The sequence below is a fragment of the Oncorhynchus masou genome, chromosome 30 (genome assembly GCF_036934945.1).
Source record: "Oncorhynchus masou masou isolate Uvic2021 chromosome 30, UVic_Omas_1.1, whole genome shotgun sequence".
NCBI lineage: Eukaryota > Metazoa > Chordata > Actinopteri > Salmoniformes > Salmonidae > Oncorhynchus > Oncorhynchus masou.
The window spans coordinates 14,491,557-14,507,846 of record NC_088241.1 but is presented as its reverse complement, the minus strand read 5'-3'; the positions used below and the strand labels follow the sequence as shown (position 1 = coordinate 14,507,846).

General features: G+C 46.6%; 1 protein-coding gene across 9 annotated transcripts in view; it reads left to right on the top strand.

The window, feature by feature from the left end:
- rims2a (regulating synaptic membrane exocytosis 2a) overlaps positions 1–16,290 on the top strand; it is a 175,901-nt gene that overhangs the window by 54,344 nt on the left and 105,267 nt on the right. For 7 of the 9 annotated variants that reach the window (XM_064948076.1, XM_064948075.1, XM_064948074.1 and 4 more), the window contains 2 exons: positions 481–1,427; positions 15,733–15,800. In XM_064948076.1, the coding sequence (XP_064804148.1) occupies positions 481–1,427; positions 15,733–15,800 (1,015 nt within the window). Of the gene's footprint in view, positions 1–480; positions 1,428–15,732; positions 15,801–15,949; positions 16,171–16,290 lie in introns of all 9 variants that reach the window. The other 2 variants (XM_064948077.1, XM_064948085.1) reach the window with 2 other exon arrangements.

Sequence of the window (16,290 nt, the reverse complement as noted above, 5' to 3'; positions counted from 1 at the left end):
GGGCTCCTAGATATATTTTTAATGAAGTGAGTCAAAGAAGTGCAGGAGTCTTCTTCCCAAATCTCCAGCTCAAAACCCCCCAGCTCCAAACCCCACCAGCTCCAGCCCTGTTATGTGACAGCTACTGTAGCTAAGCCTTTCATCAGCTGTCTGAGGCCCACGCAGTGTGGAGTGTATACACACACGCACACACACACACACACACACACACACACACACACACACACACACACTGGTGGCTACCCTGTCTAGGGAACTGCTATGTTTGGAGTGGGTTTAGTAGGCAGGTAAGCAGAGCAGAAAGCCCTGTAGATCTTTCATTCTAAGCATCAGTGAGTTTTTATACTGGTTATATAATGATACTCAAGCTCAGTGTGATTCTATAATATAATATACAGCCTTTTAAAACCCTCTTCTGACTCAGACAATTTTCATTCCTACTTGACCCGCTCACTAACAGTCTCTTTCTTTGACGGACAGGAAACGAAGCCCATCAGCATCTAGGGATACAAACCAAAAATACGACCAAAGGGAGGAGCGGGGTCAGTATGCCCCGGGGGACGGCACCATGCCCAGATCACCGTCCGACTACGGGGATGGGGACCCTCGACGTGGGGCCCCACGGAGGTACCAAGACGCTGAGGCGGCGCGGGGGGAGTACCGTGGTGGGCGTGGCCGCTGGCGCTCCCAGGAGGACTACCCTCTGGACCAGGACGGGCCCTACCCTCTAGACGGGCCCTACCCTCTAGACGGGCAGCCCAGTGAGTTCGAGCTGCAGCGCCAGCGCCAGGAGGAGTACCAGACACGCTACCGCTCCGACCCCAACCTGGCCCGTTACCCTGTCAAGCCCCAGCCCTACGAGGAGCAGATGAGGATGCATGCTGAGGTGGGCCGGGCCAGGCACGAGAGGCGCCACAGTGATGTGTCTCTGGCCTACACGGAGCAGGACGAGCCCCAGGGACCAATCCGCCTGTCCAGACAGCACCTGACTGAGCGCCGGCCGCCCATGATGGGCCAACGCTCCTACTCCATGGACAGAAACTCCCCCACCCCTGGAGGCCACCCCCGGACCTCCAACCACAGCCCCCCCACTCCACACCGCAGCCCCGTGCTGGGGGACAGATCAGGGGACATGAGGCGGGGGCCAGGGGAGCCAATAGGGTTCAGGGGTCATGATTATCTGGACCCCAGCTCTGCAGTCAGGAAGACCAAGAGGGAGAAGATGGACACCATGTTGAGGAACGACTCTCTGAGCTCTGACCAGTCTGAGTCCATCAGGCCGCCGCCACCAAAGCCCCACAAAACCAAAAAGGGGGGTAAGATGCGGCAAGTGTCCCTGAGCAGCTCTGAGGAGGAACTGGCCACCACGCCGGAGTACACCAGCTGTGAGGACGTGGAGATAGAGAGTGAGTCTGTCAGTGAGAAAGGTAGGAACACTCTTCCTCCTGCTCTCTCTCATACTGTACACTAGGGGGCAATCTGAAAAGGCAACCTATTCCCTATAGTGCACTACTTTTTGGGCTCTCTCTTTTACTAGGGGAAAATCTGAAAAGGCAACCTATTCCCTATATAGTATTGCTCTATATAGGGAATATACTTTTGGCTCTGGCCAAAAATCGTGCACTATATAGGGAATAGACTGCCATTTGGGAAGCACAGTGTTATGTCAGGGATAGTCAAATCACCTTTGCATTATTCATTGGGAAGTGTATTCAGTGTCACTGTCAGCTCATGTTGAACATGTTTATTGACTAATTACCACTGTTCCATATTCAGTGAGTTAGTGGTACGACAGTAGTCTGCTAGCTCCATATGTTCAGTACAGAGGACTGAGTGCCATTGATGAGTAAAGAGCACCATACCATCACAAATCTCTTCTCAGTCGCCCTTAATTATATGAAGGAAACTACAATGTTTATCCACGAAAACAATACCAGATGTTCTGTATATGTTCTGTATTGTCAGGCTTGCATAACTAAAGTGACTATCTGATTTTGGTTTTAGGGAGCGCAGTCAGTGTAAGTGAATACATGTGTTTTAATGTAGGCCTCGTGGTCTCATTCATAATAATATGATATGTAGATTATGATAGGAGTTTGATCTTATTAATGAGCCGCCGCTTAAAAACTAACCTTTTATTTTCTCACAGTCTATGGTCTGTCTGTGTCTTTGTTACGTGATCTGACCTGTTTTGTGTGTGTGTGTGTGTGTGTGTGTGTGTGTGTGTCAAGTCTATTCTACACTGTACAGCAACTGTGTGGAGGGAGCTTATTATGTCGACAGGGCATAATAAATGGCATGTAAATGTCTATGCAAGAGTGTGTGTGTGTGTTGGGCTGCTGCTCTAGATACCTTATCCTGTCTCTGTCCTCCTGTAGCACACATTGCAGGGCCTGGCTACCACTTCTGTTTCACACATTCAATCTGATGTAATGGACTCTATATTATATAACATAGATAGAGGGAGAGATTGAGAGATAGCGAGAGGAGAGATGAGAAGGAGAAAGAAAAAGATGGAAAGGAGAGAGGAGAGAGAAAGGAAGGAAGGTGATGATATATGTAATTGTAGTCTGATTCTGTACTTTTACGGTGGCACACGCACGCACGCACGCACACACACACACACAAACACACACACGAAAAACTGTCCCAAAGGTTGTGTGCGTGCATGTGTGCTTGCGTGTGTGTGTTTGTGCTTATCGGGCGGCTCACTCCAATAGGTTCAGGGCCAGGGGTGATGTGCTGTTCCAGTCATTCAGCCTATAGGGAGTCAGTCTGTCTGTGTCTGTGGGTTAGTCTGTGATGCTGCTTTTGAACGGCCTCTGGCTGAACAATGTCATCAGTTGTGCATATTAATTAATGAAGGTACGGCAAATGCAATTAAAAGTGGTATAATAATTAGGGTTTCTCCCTGTAGGATTCTAGCATTACAAGCCGCGTGATCTTGCACGCTAACATGATTGGTTCCTTGCACTGATAAGCTCGCAAGATCAGGCTACTTGTGAGGCCAGTAGGATTCCCCCTGCACGATAACTCAACTCCGTTGGATCAGCCAGGGAGGACGGGATGGGATTGGAGTAGACAGTGGAGTCGAGTCGTGAGCTGGGTTGGGCTGAGTGGAAGTTTGGAGATCAAATGGTTTTTGAATGGCTTACTTCTAGCTCCTAGTCCCTAAATCCTAGTCCCTAACACTTAGCCCCTAACTCCTAGTCCCGAGTTACTAGCCCCCTCTCCTCTAGATGCAGGCAGATAGTTGTTATGAATTATACATTCATCTCATACTACTGTACCACAATGCTTCTGAACGATTGAACCACCCTCGCCCTCTGGTGATAACGTTAAGGACACTAACAAAGACCCAGATAGAGAGAGAGATTAGGCCTGGGCCGGCGGAGGAGCGGTCACCGTGCTGAAAGCATTGCTATACTGGGGGTAGGCTGGCTTTGTGGTTTCCATATTAGTCCTTTAAAAAGGCAGACCGCTTCCAAAGGTGTTTCCAAGTGTTTGTAGAGCTGTTTCTGAGGAGTGACCTATATAGATTCCCCTCTAAAGCAGACTGTATGGCACATCTAAACTCAAGGGTTACTTCCCTGTGTGCTGTCTCTGTCTCCTTTGGATAACTGTGAAGGACTGACTGATGTGAGTTAGTCCCTCTACACGGTCTCTTTCACATAGCTTGAAAGTGAAACAGTTATTATTTGTATTTGTATTTATTATGGATCCCCGTTTGCTGCTATCTGAAAGTATTCAGACCCTCCCCCTTTTCCACATGTTCATGTTACAGCCTTATTCTAAAATTGATTAAGTAAATATTTTTCCTCCTCAATCTACATACAATACCCCAGAATGACAAAGTGAAAACTGTTTTTTATTTATTTTTGTAAATGTATTAAAAATTAAAAACAGATACCTTATTTATGTATTTATTCAGACCCTTTGCTATGAGACTTGTAATTGAGCTCAGGTGCATCCTGTTTCCATTGATCATCATTGAGATGTTTCTACAACTTGATTGGAGTCCATTTGTGGAAAATGTAATTGATTGGACATGATTTGGAAAGGTACACTCATGTCTATATATGGTCCCAGAGTTGGCAGTGCATGTCAGAGCAAAAAACAAGCCATGAGGTCGTAGATCTCTGAGACAGGATTGTGTCATAGCACAGATCTAGGGAAGGGTACCAAATCATTTCGGCTGCACTGAAGGTCCCCAAGAACACAGTGGCCTCCATCATTCTTAAATGGAAGAAGATTGGAACCACCAAGACTCTTCCTATAGCTGGCCATCCGGCCAAACTGAGGAATCGCGGAGAAGGGCCTTGGTCAGGGAGGTGACCAAGAACCCGATGGTCACCGCAGACAGAGCTCCAGAGTTCCTCTGTGGAGATGGGAGAACCTTCCAGAAGGTCAACCATCTCTGCAGCACTCCCCCAATCAGTCCTTTATGGGCGGCAGGTAGCCTTGTGGTTAGAGCGTTGGACTAGTAACTGAAAGATTGCAAGATCAAATCCCTGAGCTGACAAGGTAAAAAATATATCTCCTTATATGGCTTCTGCCCCTGAACAAGGCATATCATTGTTAAGAGACTACCACTGTTCCTAGGCCGCTGATGGTATTTTTCCATTGAAAATAAGAATTTGTTCTTATCTGACTTGCCTAGTTAAATAAAGGTAAAATAAAAAAATTGAAATGGGAGTGGCCAGACTGAAGCCACTCCTCAGTAAAAGGCACATGACTTGGAGTTTGCCAAAATGCACCTAAAGGACTCTCAGACCATGAGAAACAAGACTCTCTGGTCTGATGAAACCAAGATTGAACTCTTTGGCCTGAATACCAAGTGTCACGCCTGGAAGAAACCTGGCACCATCCCTACGGTGAACTATGGTGGTGGCAGCATCATGCCGTGAGGGAAGTTTTTCAGAGGCAAGGACTGGGAGACTAGTCAAGATGAAGGGAAAGATGAATGGAGCAAAGTATAGAATAGAGATCCTTGATAAAAACCTGCTACAGAGCACTCAGAATCTCAGACTGGGTGAAGGTTCACCTTCCAACAAGACAACAACCCTAAACACACAGCCAAGACAACGCAGGAGTGGTTTCGGGACTAGTCTCTGAATGTCCTTGAGTGTCCCAGCCAGAGCACGGACTTGAACCCAATCGAACATCTATGGAGAGACCTAAAAATAGCTGTGCAGCGATGCTTCCCATCCAACCTGAACAACCTTGAGAGGGTCTGCAGAGAAGAATGGGAGAAACTCCCCAAATACAGGTGTGCCAAGCTTTTAGTGTCATACCCAAGAAGACTCGAGGCTGTAATCGCTGCCAAAGGTTCTTCAACAAAGTACTGAGTAAAGGGTCTGAATACTTATGCAAATGTAATATTTCAGTTTTTTTATTTGTAAACATTTAGCGAAACCTGTTTTTGCTTTGTCATTATGGGGTATTGTGTGTAGATTGATGATGGGAAAAAAACGATTTAATCCATTTTAGATTAAGGCTGTAACAAAATTTGGAAAAATTCAAGGGGTCTGAATGCTTTCCGAATGCACTGTATGTGGTTCTTGAAGAAAAGCTGAACATTAGGATCCTCTACTAAATAGTCAGGTCGACGTTTATTGTCATGTGTCTTGCCCTGGAGGTAGAATTCAGTGGTTTATGCTTGATAGGCCAACTGCTAAATCAAAATGGGCTGTAATTGTAATCATTCGTGAAATCAGAAATTTGCATTTTGGTCTTAATTTAAGGTTAGTGTTATGTGTTAGGGTTAGGTTTAAAATCAGATTTGATGACTTTGTGGCTGTGCCAGCTAGTGACCACTCTGAGGAGCTGCCTCCTGGGCAAGACTCATGACAATAAATGCCAACCTGCACTAAATGGTTGGCAAATATCAACATGAATCAACCTAATTTTGTCGGTTTCCCTTCAACACTATAGGATAGGATTCTTTACAGAATAGGTATTATATTGTAAGACATCTGTAAGGGTTTAAGGCCAGTATTTCAGATCTCCACTACTCCTACAGACAACTACTGTACATGCTAAATAGCAACACAGACTCTTCCCTGTCCTCTAGCCTTCCCACATATTTGTTACAACAGGACAATGGTTATAGACAAAGCGTCATTTTTCGGAACTAAATGCTCCCCTTGACACACACACGTACACACACACACACATTGAATTAAACCCCATTTCTGTACAGAATTAACATCCGAAGCTATCCTTAAGATGTTGGGCCACTTGACTCACTCCACTCAGGCCCACAGTCGTCATAATTGCAAATAGATTTGGTCAAATCTGTAATTATGGGAGCTTTTACCTTGGCGGTGTCAAAAACAGGAAAGACGGATGAGGAGGAGAGGTAGGAGAAAAAAACAGAGAAGAGTAAAGGAGAAAAGAGGACAGGGGAGGAGGGGAGGAACACAGAGCTGCTTCGCAGGTGGAGAGGAGGAGGAGGAGGACGAGGAGAATCCAGGCAGTCAACATTCCCCAGTCCCTGTGTTATGTAACTTTCTTCTTCACACAGGGAGGGAAGTAGCACATGGCTAGGTTAGCACAGACTGGCTCCATTATTGATGCTGTGGGATGGAGGGGGCTTTCCAAGGTTTCACACAGACCAACAGACCGCAGATAGATGAAGAAATCCCCACATTGTATTGTGAAGGTCATGTTAAGGATTACATTCGTGGTGGGGTCACAGAGTAGTTTGAATTTGGACCTGAGGCGAAGGGAGGTGAGCTTCTGAGGAATCGGATGTAAGGTTTTGTATTTTGGAGGTAATGGGTTATATACTGTCTGTCATTAAAACACCTTAGTAAACAAGCACTCAATGATTAGCAATAGGAATGGCGTTTGGTCAGCATAATTTTCCCTTCACCCAATCAGTCCAGTGTGATGTTGAGGGACGAGCCATAACCAGATAAGCAGAACATACATTCTAATAGCTTGGGCGGAGAGGGAAAAAGCTGAGGGGAAAAGTAAAGAGGTCAGAAAGCACCTTCTCTCCGTCTGTGGCCAGTCAGCAGCACGATGGTCTGCTCTGCTATGTAGTGCACTCCGTGAGCTGCTTGACTGGCCTGGCCTGGAAGGGCTCTGCTATGTAGTGCACTCCGTGAGCTGCTTGACTGGCCTGGCCTGGAAGGGCTCTGCTATGTAGTGCACTCCGTGAGCTGCTTGACTGGCCTGGTCTTGAAGGGCTCTGCTATGTAGTGCACTCCGTGAGCTGCTTGACTGGCCTGGTCTTGAAGGGCTCTGCTATGTAGTGCACTCCGTGAGCTGCTTGACTGGCCTGGTCTTGAAGGGCTCTGCTATGTAGTGCACTCCGTGAGCTGCTTTACTGGCCTGGTCTTGAAGGGCTCTGCTATGTAGTGCACTCCGTGAGCTGCTTGACTGGCCTGGTCTTGAAGGGCTCTGCTATGTAGGGCTGGCTGGTCTATCTGCTATGTGTGCACTCCGTGAGCTGCTTGACTGGCCTGGCCTCTCTGAAGGGCTCTGCTTGAAGGGCTCTGCTATGTGTGCACTCCGTGAGCTGCTTGACTGGCCTGGCCTTGAAGGGCTCTGCTATGTAGTGCACTCCGTGAGCTGCTTGACTGGCCTGGCCTTGTAGGGCTCTGCTATGTAGTGCACTTGTAGGGCGTGAGCTGCTTGACTGGCCTGGCCTGGAAGGGCTCTGCTATGTAGTGCACTCCGTGAGCTGCTTGACTGACCTGGCCTTGTAGGGCTCTGCTATGTAGTGCACTGCGTGAGCTGCTTGACTGGCCTGGCCTTGTAGGGCTCTGCTATGTAGTGCACTGCGTGAGCTGCTTGACTTGCCTGGCCTGGAAGGGCTCTGCTATGTAGTGCACTCCGTGAGCTGCTTGACTGACCTGGCCTTGAAGGGCTCTGCTACGAAGTGCACTCCATGAGCTGCTTGACTGGCCTGACCTGGAAGGGAGGGAGGGAGGCCGAGATGGGTGAGGTGAATAGATGGGTGTGTTATGGCATGTTAAACACACCTCGTGCCATGCTCTTTGACCCTGGGCTCTCTGGGGGTCTGGGAGGGAGGTGAGGGAAGGAGTGAGGGAGAGAGAGAGGGAGGAGTTGCCATCAGTAATGGCCTGAGCTCCTGGCTGCTCCTGGCTGGCCCGTCGGTAGTGAGGCTGGGAGTCTGATTTAGTGTGACGTCCCTCTCCCTCTGTTTTCCTCCCTATTGATCTCCTGACATGCCGCCTCATGATAGTGCAGGCAGGACAGAAACGAGAAAAGACGAGAGAGACAGACAGACAGGCAGACAGGCATGGAAGGATAGGGGGAGAGAGAGAAAGAGAGGGAGAGAAAGAAGGAGAGTGATGAGAGAGAGAGAGATTCTCATTACAGCTCTATCTCTGGTCAGGGTCTGTAAGTTTTTAGGACAAGGACTAGTCCAACATCCCCCTGCTAAGTAAAGGGCATTCTTCTGTTCAATGCCAGACAAATAAACAAATAATGTTATAGTGTGTATTTCTACATTGTACAGTACAGTACATTGACTATACTTTTTTTTAAGTACAAACAAAAAAACAAATGGCCTAAATAATAATTGATTCTGTAGCTCTTTAACCTGCTACACCTTGGATGTTTTTGGACAATCTGCTTTCACAGATACAAACCACATTGCTAATCTGCTCCCTTTACCTCACAGCATGGATACTATGTTTAAACATAGACAATGTTTCACCTCTCTGTCTCTCTCTGTCAGTCTCTCTCTCTCTTTCTGCTCTCACCTCCCAAATTGTAGTAAAAACAGCATCAATAATTAATGATCCAATTAATAGTTTACACTGGTTTCTATTGAGTTGTCAAAGTGATGGAGAGCCTGCTGGCAATGAACTCTTTCTCCACTGTCTCCTCTCCACGTTGTGCTGCTGCCGGAACCCTGAATCAGCACTTTGATGGTGGGCCTCCGCGCCTGCTGCGCCGGGCCCGAGTGAAACCAACTGGCGGGCGGGGGGGGGGGGACGACTGCTGATGCTCACAATTTATGTCCATGATGAGTTTCCTGTTGGCTGAAGCACCCTCAGCTGGGTTTTTACCGGGCCTCACCAGGGCCACACCTGGGATCAGGGCCCAATTGTGGTTGGCAATGTTAGTTAAACAGGAGGAAGAGAGAGGCAACAGAGGGAGGCCACATTCTCTAGACTGGGACAACAGTAGCCTAGCCCAGCCCCGATCTGAGGGACGTGGCAGTGGCGGTGGGTGGTGTGTGAATGTGTGTGAAAACCTTCAGATGAGCTGGCGAGAGAATGACTGCGGTTCCAGGGACTCACTCTTAGTTTAACACACTGCTTCGGTTCTGTGTCTATGTGATTTCAACATGTCGATTTGTATTTCAACATGTCGATTGGATTTCAACATGTCGATTGGATTTCAACATGTCTATATCAGGATAAGGTAAGACCCAGATGCAGGCCGTGTCGAAGTAACAATATTTATTACAGCAACAGAGGCAAATGTACAGGACGGCAGGCAGGCTCAGGGGCAGGCAGAGTGGTCGGCAGGCGGGTTCAGGGTAAGGACAGGCAAGGGTCAAAAACCAGGAGGGCGAGAAAAAGAGAGGCTGGGAAAAGACAGGAGCTGACAGGACAAACGCTGGTAAGCTTGACAAACCAGACGAAATGGCAACAGACAAACAGAGAACACGGGTATAATTACACAGGGGATAATGGGGAAGATGGGTGACACCTGGAGGGGGCGTGGACACAATCACAAAGACAGGTGAAACAGATCACGGCGTGACAGTCTATGGGATTTAAACATGTCTATGGGATTTAAACATGTCTATGCGATTTAAACATGTCTATGCGATTTAAACATGTCTATGGGATTTAAACATGTCTATGGGATTTAAACATGTCTATGCGATTTAAACATGCCTATGCGATTTAAACATGCCTATGCGATTTAAACATGTCTATGGGATTTAAACATGTCTATGGGATTTAAACATGTCTATTGCGATTTAAACATGTCTATGGGATTTAAACATGTCTATGGGATTTAAACATGTCTATGGGATTTAAACATGTCTATGCAATTGAATCATCTGTGACTGTTAGAATTGCAAGCCGTAAGCTGTTTTGGGGCTATCATGGACACAATAGCAAAGTCATTTGGTTGCAGCAGCTGAGACAAAGAGAGGCAGGGAGAGGAGAGGCAGCGATGCTAAAGTGTGTTTATGGCGACTGGCAGCAACAACAGCTCAGTGTGTGTGTGTGTGTGTGTGTGTGTGTATGTGTGTGTGGCAGGGAGGGTAATCAGTGTTGAGTGTTGTCAGCTGTTGGTTCCAGTGGGTCACGGAGGGCATAGCCCATCTGGGGACTTCCATAAGGTTTTATCACTGGGCATAACTATATACAGTAAGTGGTTTTAGTACCCACAGGGACGGGTGAAGGGATGGAGGGCTTGTGATAGGACCAGGGGAGGGGTGAAGGGATGGAGGGCTTGTGATAGGACCAGGGGAGGGGTGAAGGGATGGAGGGCTTGTGATAGGACCAGGGGAGGGTGAAGGGATGGAGGGCTTGTGATAGGACCAGGGGAGGGGTGAAGGGATGGAGGGCTTGTGATAGGACCAGGGGAGGGGTGGAGGGATGGAGGGCTTGTGATAGGTCCCCGGGAGGCGTGGAGGGATGGTGATAAGAGGAGGATGGCTGATTGTTTTGGAGAGGACCTGACCTTGCTCTGCCTTGCAGTGTCTCGGCCAGCCTTGAAAGATTTTTATGAATAGTAATGTCGAAATGATTTACTGTTTACTCAGCTTCCAAAGACGTGATCCTCAACACTCTTGATAGCAACCCTAGAGTAAAGCTACAGACCAGGCTATACATTGAGAGAGATATTGAGAGAACATCTGATCTCCCTTCCCTTCCTCCCCAAACCTAACAACATTTGCAGCATAAAGCTATTTTTATATGCTTCCAACTGAATTCTCTGACTTCTCCCAGATTGAGTTATGTATTCACCAGGCTAACTGCTTTATGGAGACCTGTCCTTTATAGCTCCATTAGATTATTCTCTTTTCACAGGAAGTGATGCGAAGGAAATGATGCGGGCAGCTTTGGGTTGCAAAAATGCACTGGTTCTGTTTAAACTTACCTGTTCCCTGCAGACGTATTGGCACACTGTGCAGTGTGTACTACAGTCATTTGAACTCGCACACGCTTACTGTAAAATCAATCAAGTTGTTTCAGCTAATTATTCTTAACTGGTTCCACAGCCTATTTTTGGTTTACTCAACTTTTCGGTCCAAGTGTTACCTGAACAACAATTTTGCGCATTTTACCTAAAATAAAGGCTGTGTAACTAGTTACACACAAACACAGCGTTTTCAACACAGGGTTTAAACACTGTTTCCCATGCTTGTTTAATGAACCATAAACAATAAATGAACATGCACCTGTGGAACGGTCGTTAAGACACTAACAGCTTACAGACGGTATGCAATTAAGGTCACAGTTATGAACACTTAGGACATTAAAGAGGACTTTCTACTGACTGAAAAACACCAGAAGATAGATGCCCAGGGTCCCTGCTCTTAGGCATGCTGCAAGGAGGCATGAGGACTGCAGATGTGGCCAGGGCAATAAATTGCAATGTCCACACTGTGTGACGCCTAAGACAGGGAGACAGGACGGAGAGCTGATTGTCCTCACAGTGGCAGACCACGTGTAACAACACCTGCACAGGATCGGTACATCCGAACATCACACCTGCGGGAAAGGTACAGGATGGCAGCAACAACTGCCCGAGTTACACCAGGAACGCACAATCCCTCCATCAGTGCTCAGACTGTCCGCAATAGGCTGATAGAGGCTGGACTGAGGGCTTGTAGGCCTGTTGTAAGGCACGTCCTCACCAGACATCACTAGCAACAACATCGCCTATGGGCACAAACCCACCGTCGCTGGCAGGACTGGCAAAAAGTGCTCTTCACTGACGAGTCGTGGTTTTGTCTCACTAGGGGTGATGGACGGATTTGCGTTTATCGTCGAAGGAATGAGTGTTACACTGAGTCCTGTACAGTCGTGGCCAAAAGTTTTGAGAATGACACAAATATTAATTTTCACAAAGTCTGCTGCCTCAGTTTGTATGATGGCAATTTGCATATACTCCAGAATGTTATGAAGAGTGATAGGATGAATTGCAAAAAATTGCAAAGTCCCTGTTTGCCATGCAAATGAACTGAATCATTTCCACTGCATTTCAGTCCTGCCATAAAAGGACCAGCTGACATCATGTCAGTGATTCTCTCGTGTTGATGAGGACAAGGCCTGAGATTACTCTGTCATGCTGATTGAGTTAAAATAACAGACTGGAAGCTTCAAAAGGAGGATGGTGCTTGGAATCATTGTTCTTCCTCTGTCAACCATGGTTACCTGCAAGGAAACACGTGCCGTCATCATTGTTTTATACAAAAAGGGCTTCACAGGCAAGGATATTGCTGCCAGTAAGATTGCACCTAAATCAACCATTTATCGGATCATCAAGAACTTCAAGGAGAGCGGTTCAATTGTTGTGAAGAAGGCTTTTCAGGGCGCCCAAGAAAGTCCAGCAAGCGCCAGGATCGTCTCCTAAAGTTGATTCAGCTGCGGGATCGGGGCACCACCAGTACAGAGCTTGCTCAGGAATGGCAGCAGGCAGGTGTGAGTGCATCTGCACGCATAGTGAGGCGAAGACTTTTGGAGGATGGTCTGGTGTCAAGAAGGGCAGTAAAAAAGCCACTTCTCTCCAGGAAAAACATCAGGTACAGACTGATATTCTGCAAAAGGTACAGGGATTGCACTGCTGAGGACTGGGGTAAAGTCATTTTCTCTGATGAATCCTCTTTCCGATTGTTTGGGGCATCTAGATGAAATATTGTCCGGAGAAGACAAGGTGAGTGCTACCATCAGTCCTGTGTCATGCCAACAGTAAAGCATCCTGAGACATTCATGTGTGTGGTTGCTTCTCAGCCAAGGGAGTGGGCTCACTCACAATTTTGCCTAAGAACACAGCCATGAATAAAGAATGCTACCAACACATCCTCTGAGAGCAACTTCTCCCAACCATCCAGGAACAGTTTGGTGACGAACAATGTCTTTTCCAGCATGATGGAGCACCTTGCCATAAGGCAAAAGTGATAACTAAGTGGCTCTGGGAACAAAACATCGATATTTTGGGTCCATGGCCAGGAAACTCTCCACACCTTAATCCCATTGAGAACTTGTGGTCAATCCTCAAGAGGCGGATGGACAAACAAAACCCCACAAATTCTGACAAACTCCAAGCATTGATTATGCAAGAATGGGCTGCCATAAGTTAGGATGTGGCCCAGAAGTTAATTGACAGCATGCCAGGGCGGATTGCAGAGGTCTTGAAAAAGAAAGTTCAACATATTGACTCTTTGCATCAACTTCATGTAATTGTCAATAAAAGCCTTTGACACTTATGAAATGCTTGTAATTATACTTCAGTATTCCATAGAACATCTGACAAAAATATCTAAAGTCACTGAAGCAGCAAACTTTGTGGAAATTAATATTTGTGTCATTCTCAAACTTTTGACCATGACTTTACACTGGAGCGGGATCGATTTTGGAGGTGGAGGTTCCGTCATAGTCTGGGGCGTTGTGTCACAGCATCATCGGACTGAGCTTGTTGTCATTACAGGCAATCTCAACGCTGTGCGTTACAGGGAAGACATCCTCCTCCCTTCCTACAGGCTCAGCCTGACATGACCCTCCAGCATGACAATGCCACCAGCCATACTGCTCGTTCTGTGCGTGTTTTCCTGCAAGACAGGAATGTCGGTGTTCTACCATGGCCAGCGAAGAGCCCCGATCTCATTACCATTGAGCACCCCCCCCCGAGAAATGTCCGGGAATTTCCGGGTGCCTTGGTGGAAGAGTGGCGTAACATCTCACAGCAAGAACTGGCAAATCTGGTTCAGTCCACGAGGAGGAGATGCACTGCAGTACTTAATGCAGCTGGTGGCCACACCAGATACTGACTGTTACTTTGTTCAGGGACACATTATTCAATTTCTGTTAATCACATGTCTGTGAAACTTGTTCAGTATATGTCTGTTGTTGAATCTTGTTATGTTCATACAAATATTTACACATGTTAAGTTTGCTGAAAATTAATGCAGTTGACAGTGAGATGACGTTCATTTTTTTGCTGACTTTATGTCACTGGTATCAAATATGTGAGTTGAAAACATTGTTAAAAGTGCTGTGTGTGTGTTAACATTTGCACAGCCTTTTTTTTAGTTAAGATGCCCAAATAATAATTTATAGTTGAAAAAACACATTTTAAATTGACTGAAGTTTTGTCAAGTTAGAGCTAACTTTGGGGAAACACATTTTGTTTAGTTCAGCTAACTCTTAGACCAAAAAGTTGGAGACAGATCCAGTGTCCTGAATGTTCCATAGTGACAAAATGGGCGACCAAGTGGCTGGCCGTACCTCATACTTCATCGCTGTATGCTTTTAATAGGAATCATTTCATGATGCCGAATTTGTCTTATTGGGTTGTAAAATTAGTGGCCTATGGAAGCTAATAGTACTTCTAAATAGGAGTGTTTATCAGGAATGTTTAATGTGTTGATATATCTTTCGTTGGCTGAGAGAGATAGACGGAGAGCGAGACAGACACGAATATCTTATGTTAACTTCAAAGAAAGAACACTACAAAATGACTCCTCCTCTCGACAGGCCTCCTCAGTGCTCCGTACCTCTCCTTCTGTCAGGGACGACTTCCATCCCACCTTCAACATTCACTACTTCTCACTCTTTTAGTTACCATCATCAACCAGAGGAACCGCTGCTGAAGTCTATAACAACATGATGTCGTTCTAGAAAGCAGGTCCAGAAGTCATGTTGGATCTAAAGATGATGATCTTTAGATCATGATGATGGGTTGAGGATGGATGGAGGAGAGAGAGAAGTGGAGGACCGAGGAAGAGAAGAGCGAGAGAGAGAGAGAGAGAGATGGGTGTTTACAGGGGCTAGTTCTTGGTTTGTCTGAGTGAGCCAGTCTTCATCGATCCCCCTGACCCACATCAGACAGGTTACAGACAGACAGACTGACTGAGCCTTATTGGAAAAAGTGCACACACAGAGAACAGACACAGAGAAAAAGATAAACTCTCTCCCTGACTGCTGAAGTCCCTGCCTGGCCTGCTGGGCTGGGGGAATATGTCTCTCTCTCACACACCCAGACCCAGGCTGGTAAGATAGTAGGACGCACGGACGCTATCTTCATTTGAACAATGTGAATTTCTGTCTGTCGATTGCTTTAAAGTTACGACTGCAGAGAGTTACAACGATATCTTTGGCTGGTTGGCTTCATTGGAAAAGAGGTTTGACTGGTAACATGAGTGAATGATTTATAAGAGTGTTGGGCCTGGTTTGGTCTTGCAACCAATGAGAATTGTTCCAAGACTAAACGCAACCTAAATGTTCTGTGCTTGTGTTGTCTGAATGTGTGTTCATAGTAGTCATGGTCATGTACTCTGTGCTGTATACCATCGCAGTATTGACTTAGAGGCCCATCTACTGTGTGTGGACTGTATGTTTCTACTCTCTTCACAGGAGCTATTGTTGTTCACCTGTGAGTGTGTGTGTCTGCGTGTGTGTGTGTGTCAGCACTGTATGTTGGGGTTCTGTGGTCCTCACCTTTCCCTCTCACTGTCTTCTCTTGTGTGTGTGTGTGTGTGTGTGTGTGTGGCTCCCACAGGAGATTTGGATGGCCACTGGTTGGACCATGCGTCATGGCATAGCAGCGAGGCCTCCCCAATGTCTTTGGTGAGACATGCGGAGCCCTGCCCCTAACCCCCCTCCTCCTCCCCTTTCCTCCCCTTCTGAGTCCTTTGTCATTTCATGTTTGCTTTGTTTTATTTACACCTCCGCATGGGTTTTCTTCTTTCTTTCTGTTTTTTATCCCACACCTGTAGGGGACAGTCAAAGGGGGAAAAGAAAAACTATTGAGCAGGCATTTTTGTCCGACTCAACACACAACACCTTATCTGAGAGGCAAAAGAAAATGGTTCGCTTTGGGGGCCACTCATTGGAAGAGGACGCAGAATGGTGCGAACCCCAGGTTAAAGACTCTGGCGTTGACACATGCAGTAGCACTACCCTAAACGAGGACAATCAGCATAGCCATAGTGAGAAGGTACTGGAGACTATGTAGCCAAAATATCTGCTTTTTGTTCTTTTTTTCTTTATTTTTCTTTACCTACCTCCTCCGGTCTTTATCTGTCACTAATCGTTAAATAGTAGACATGTTTATTGT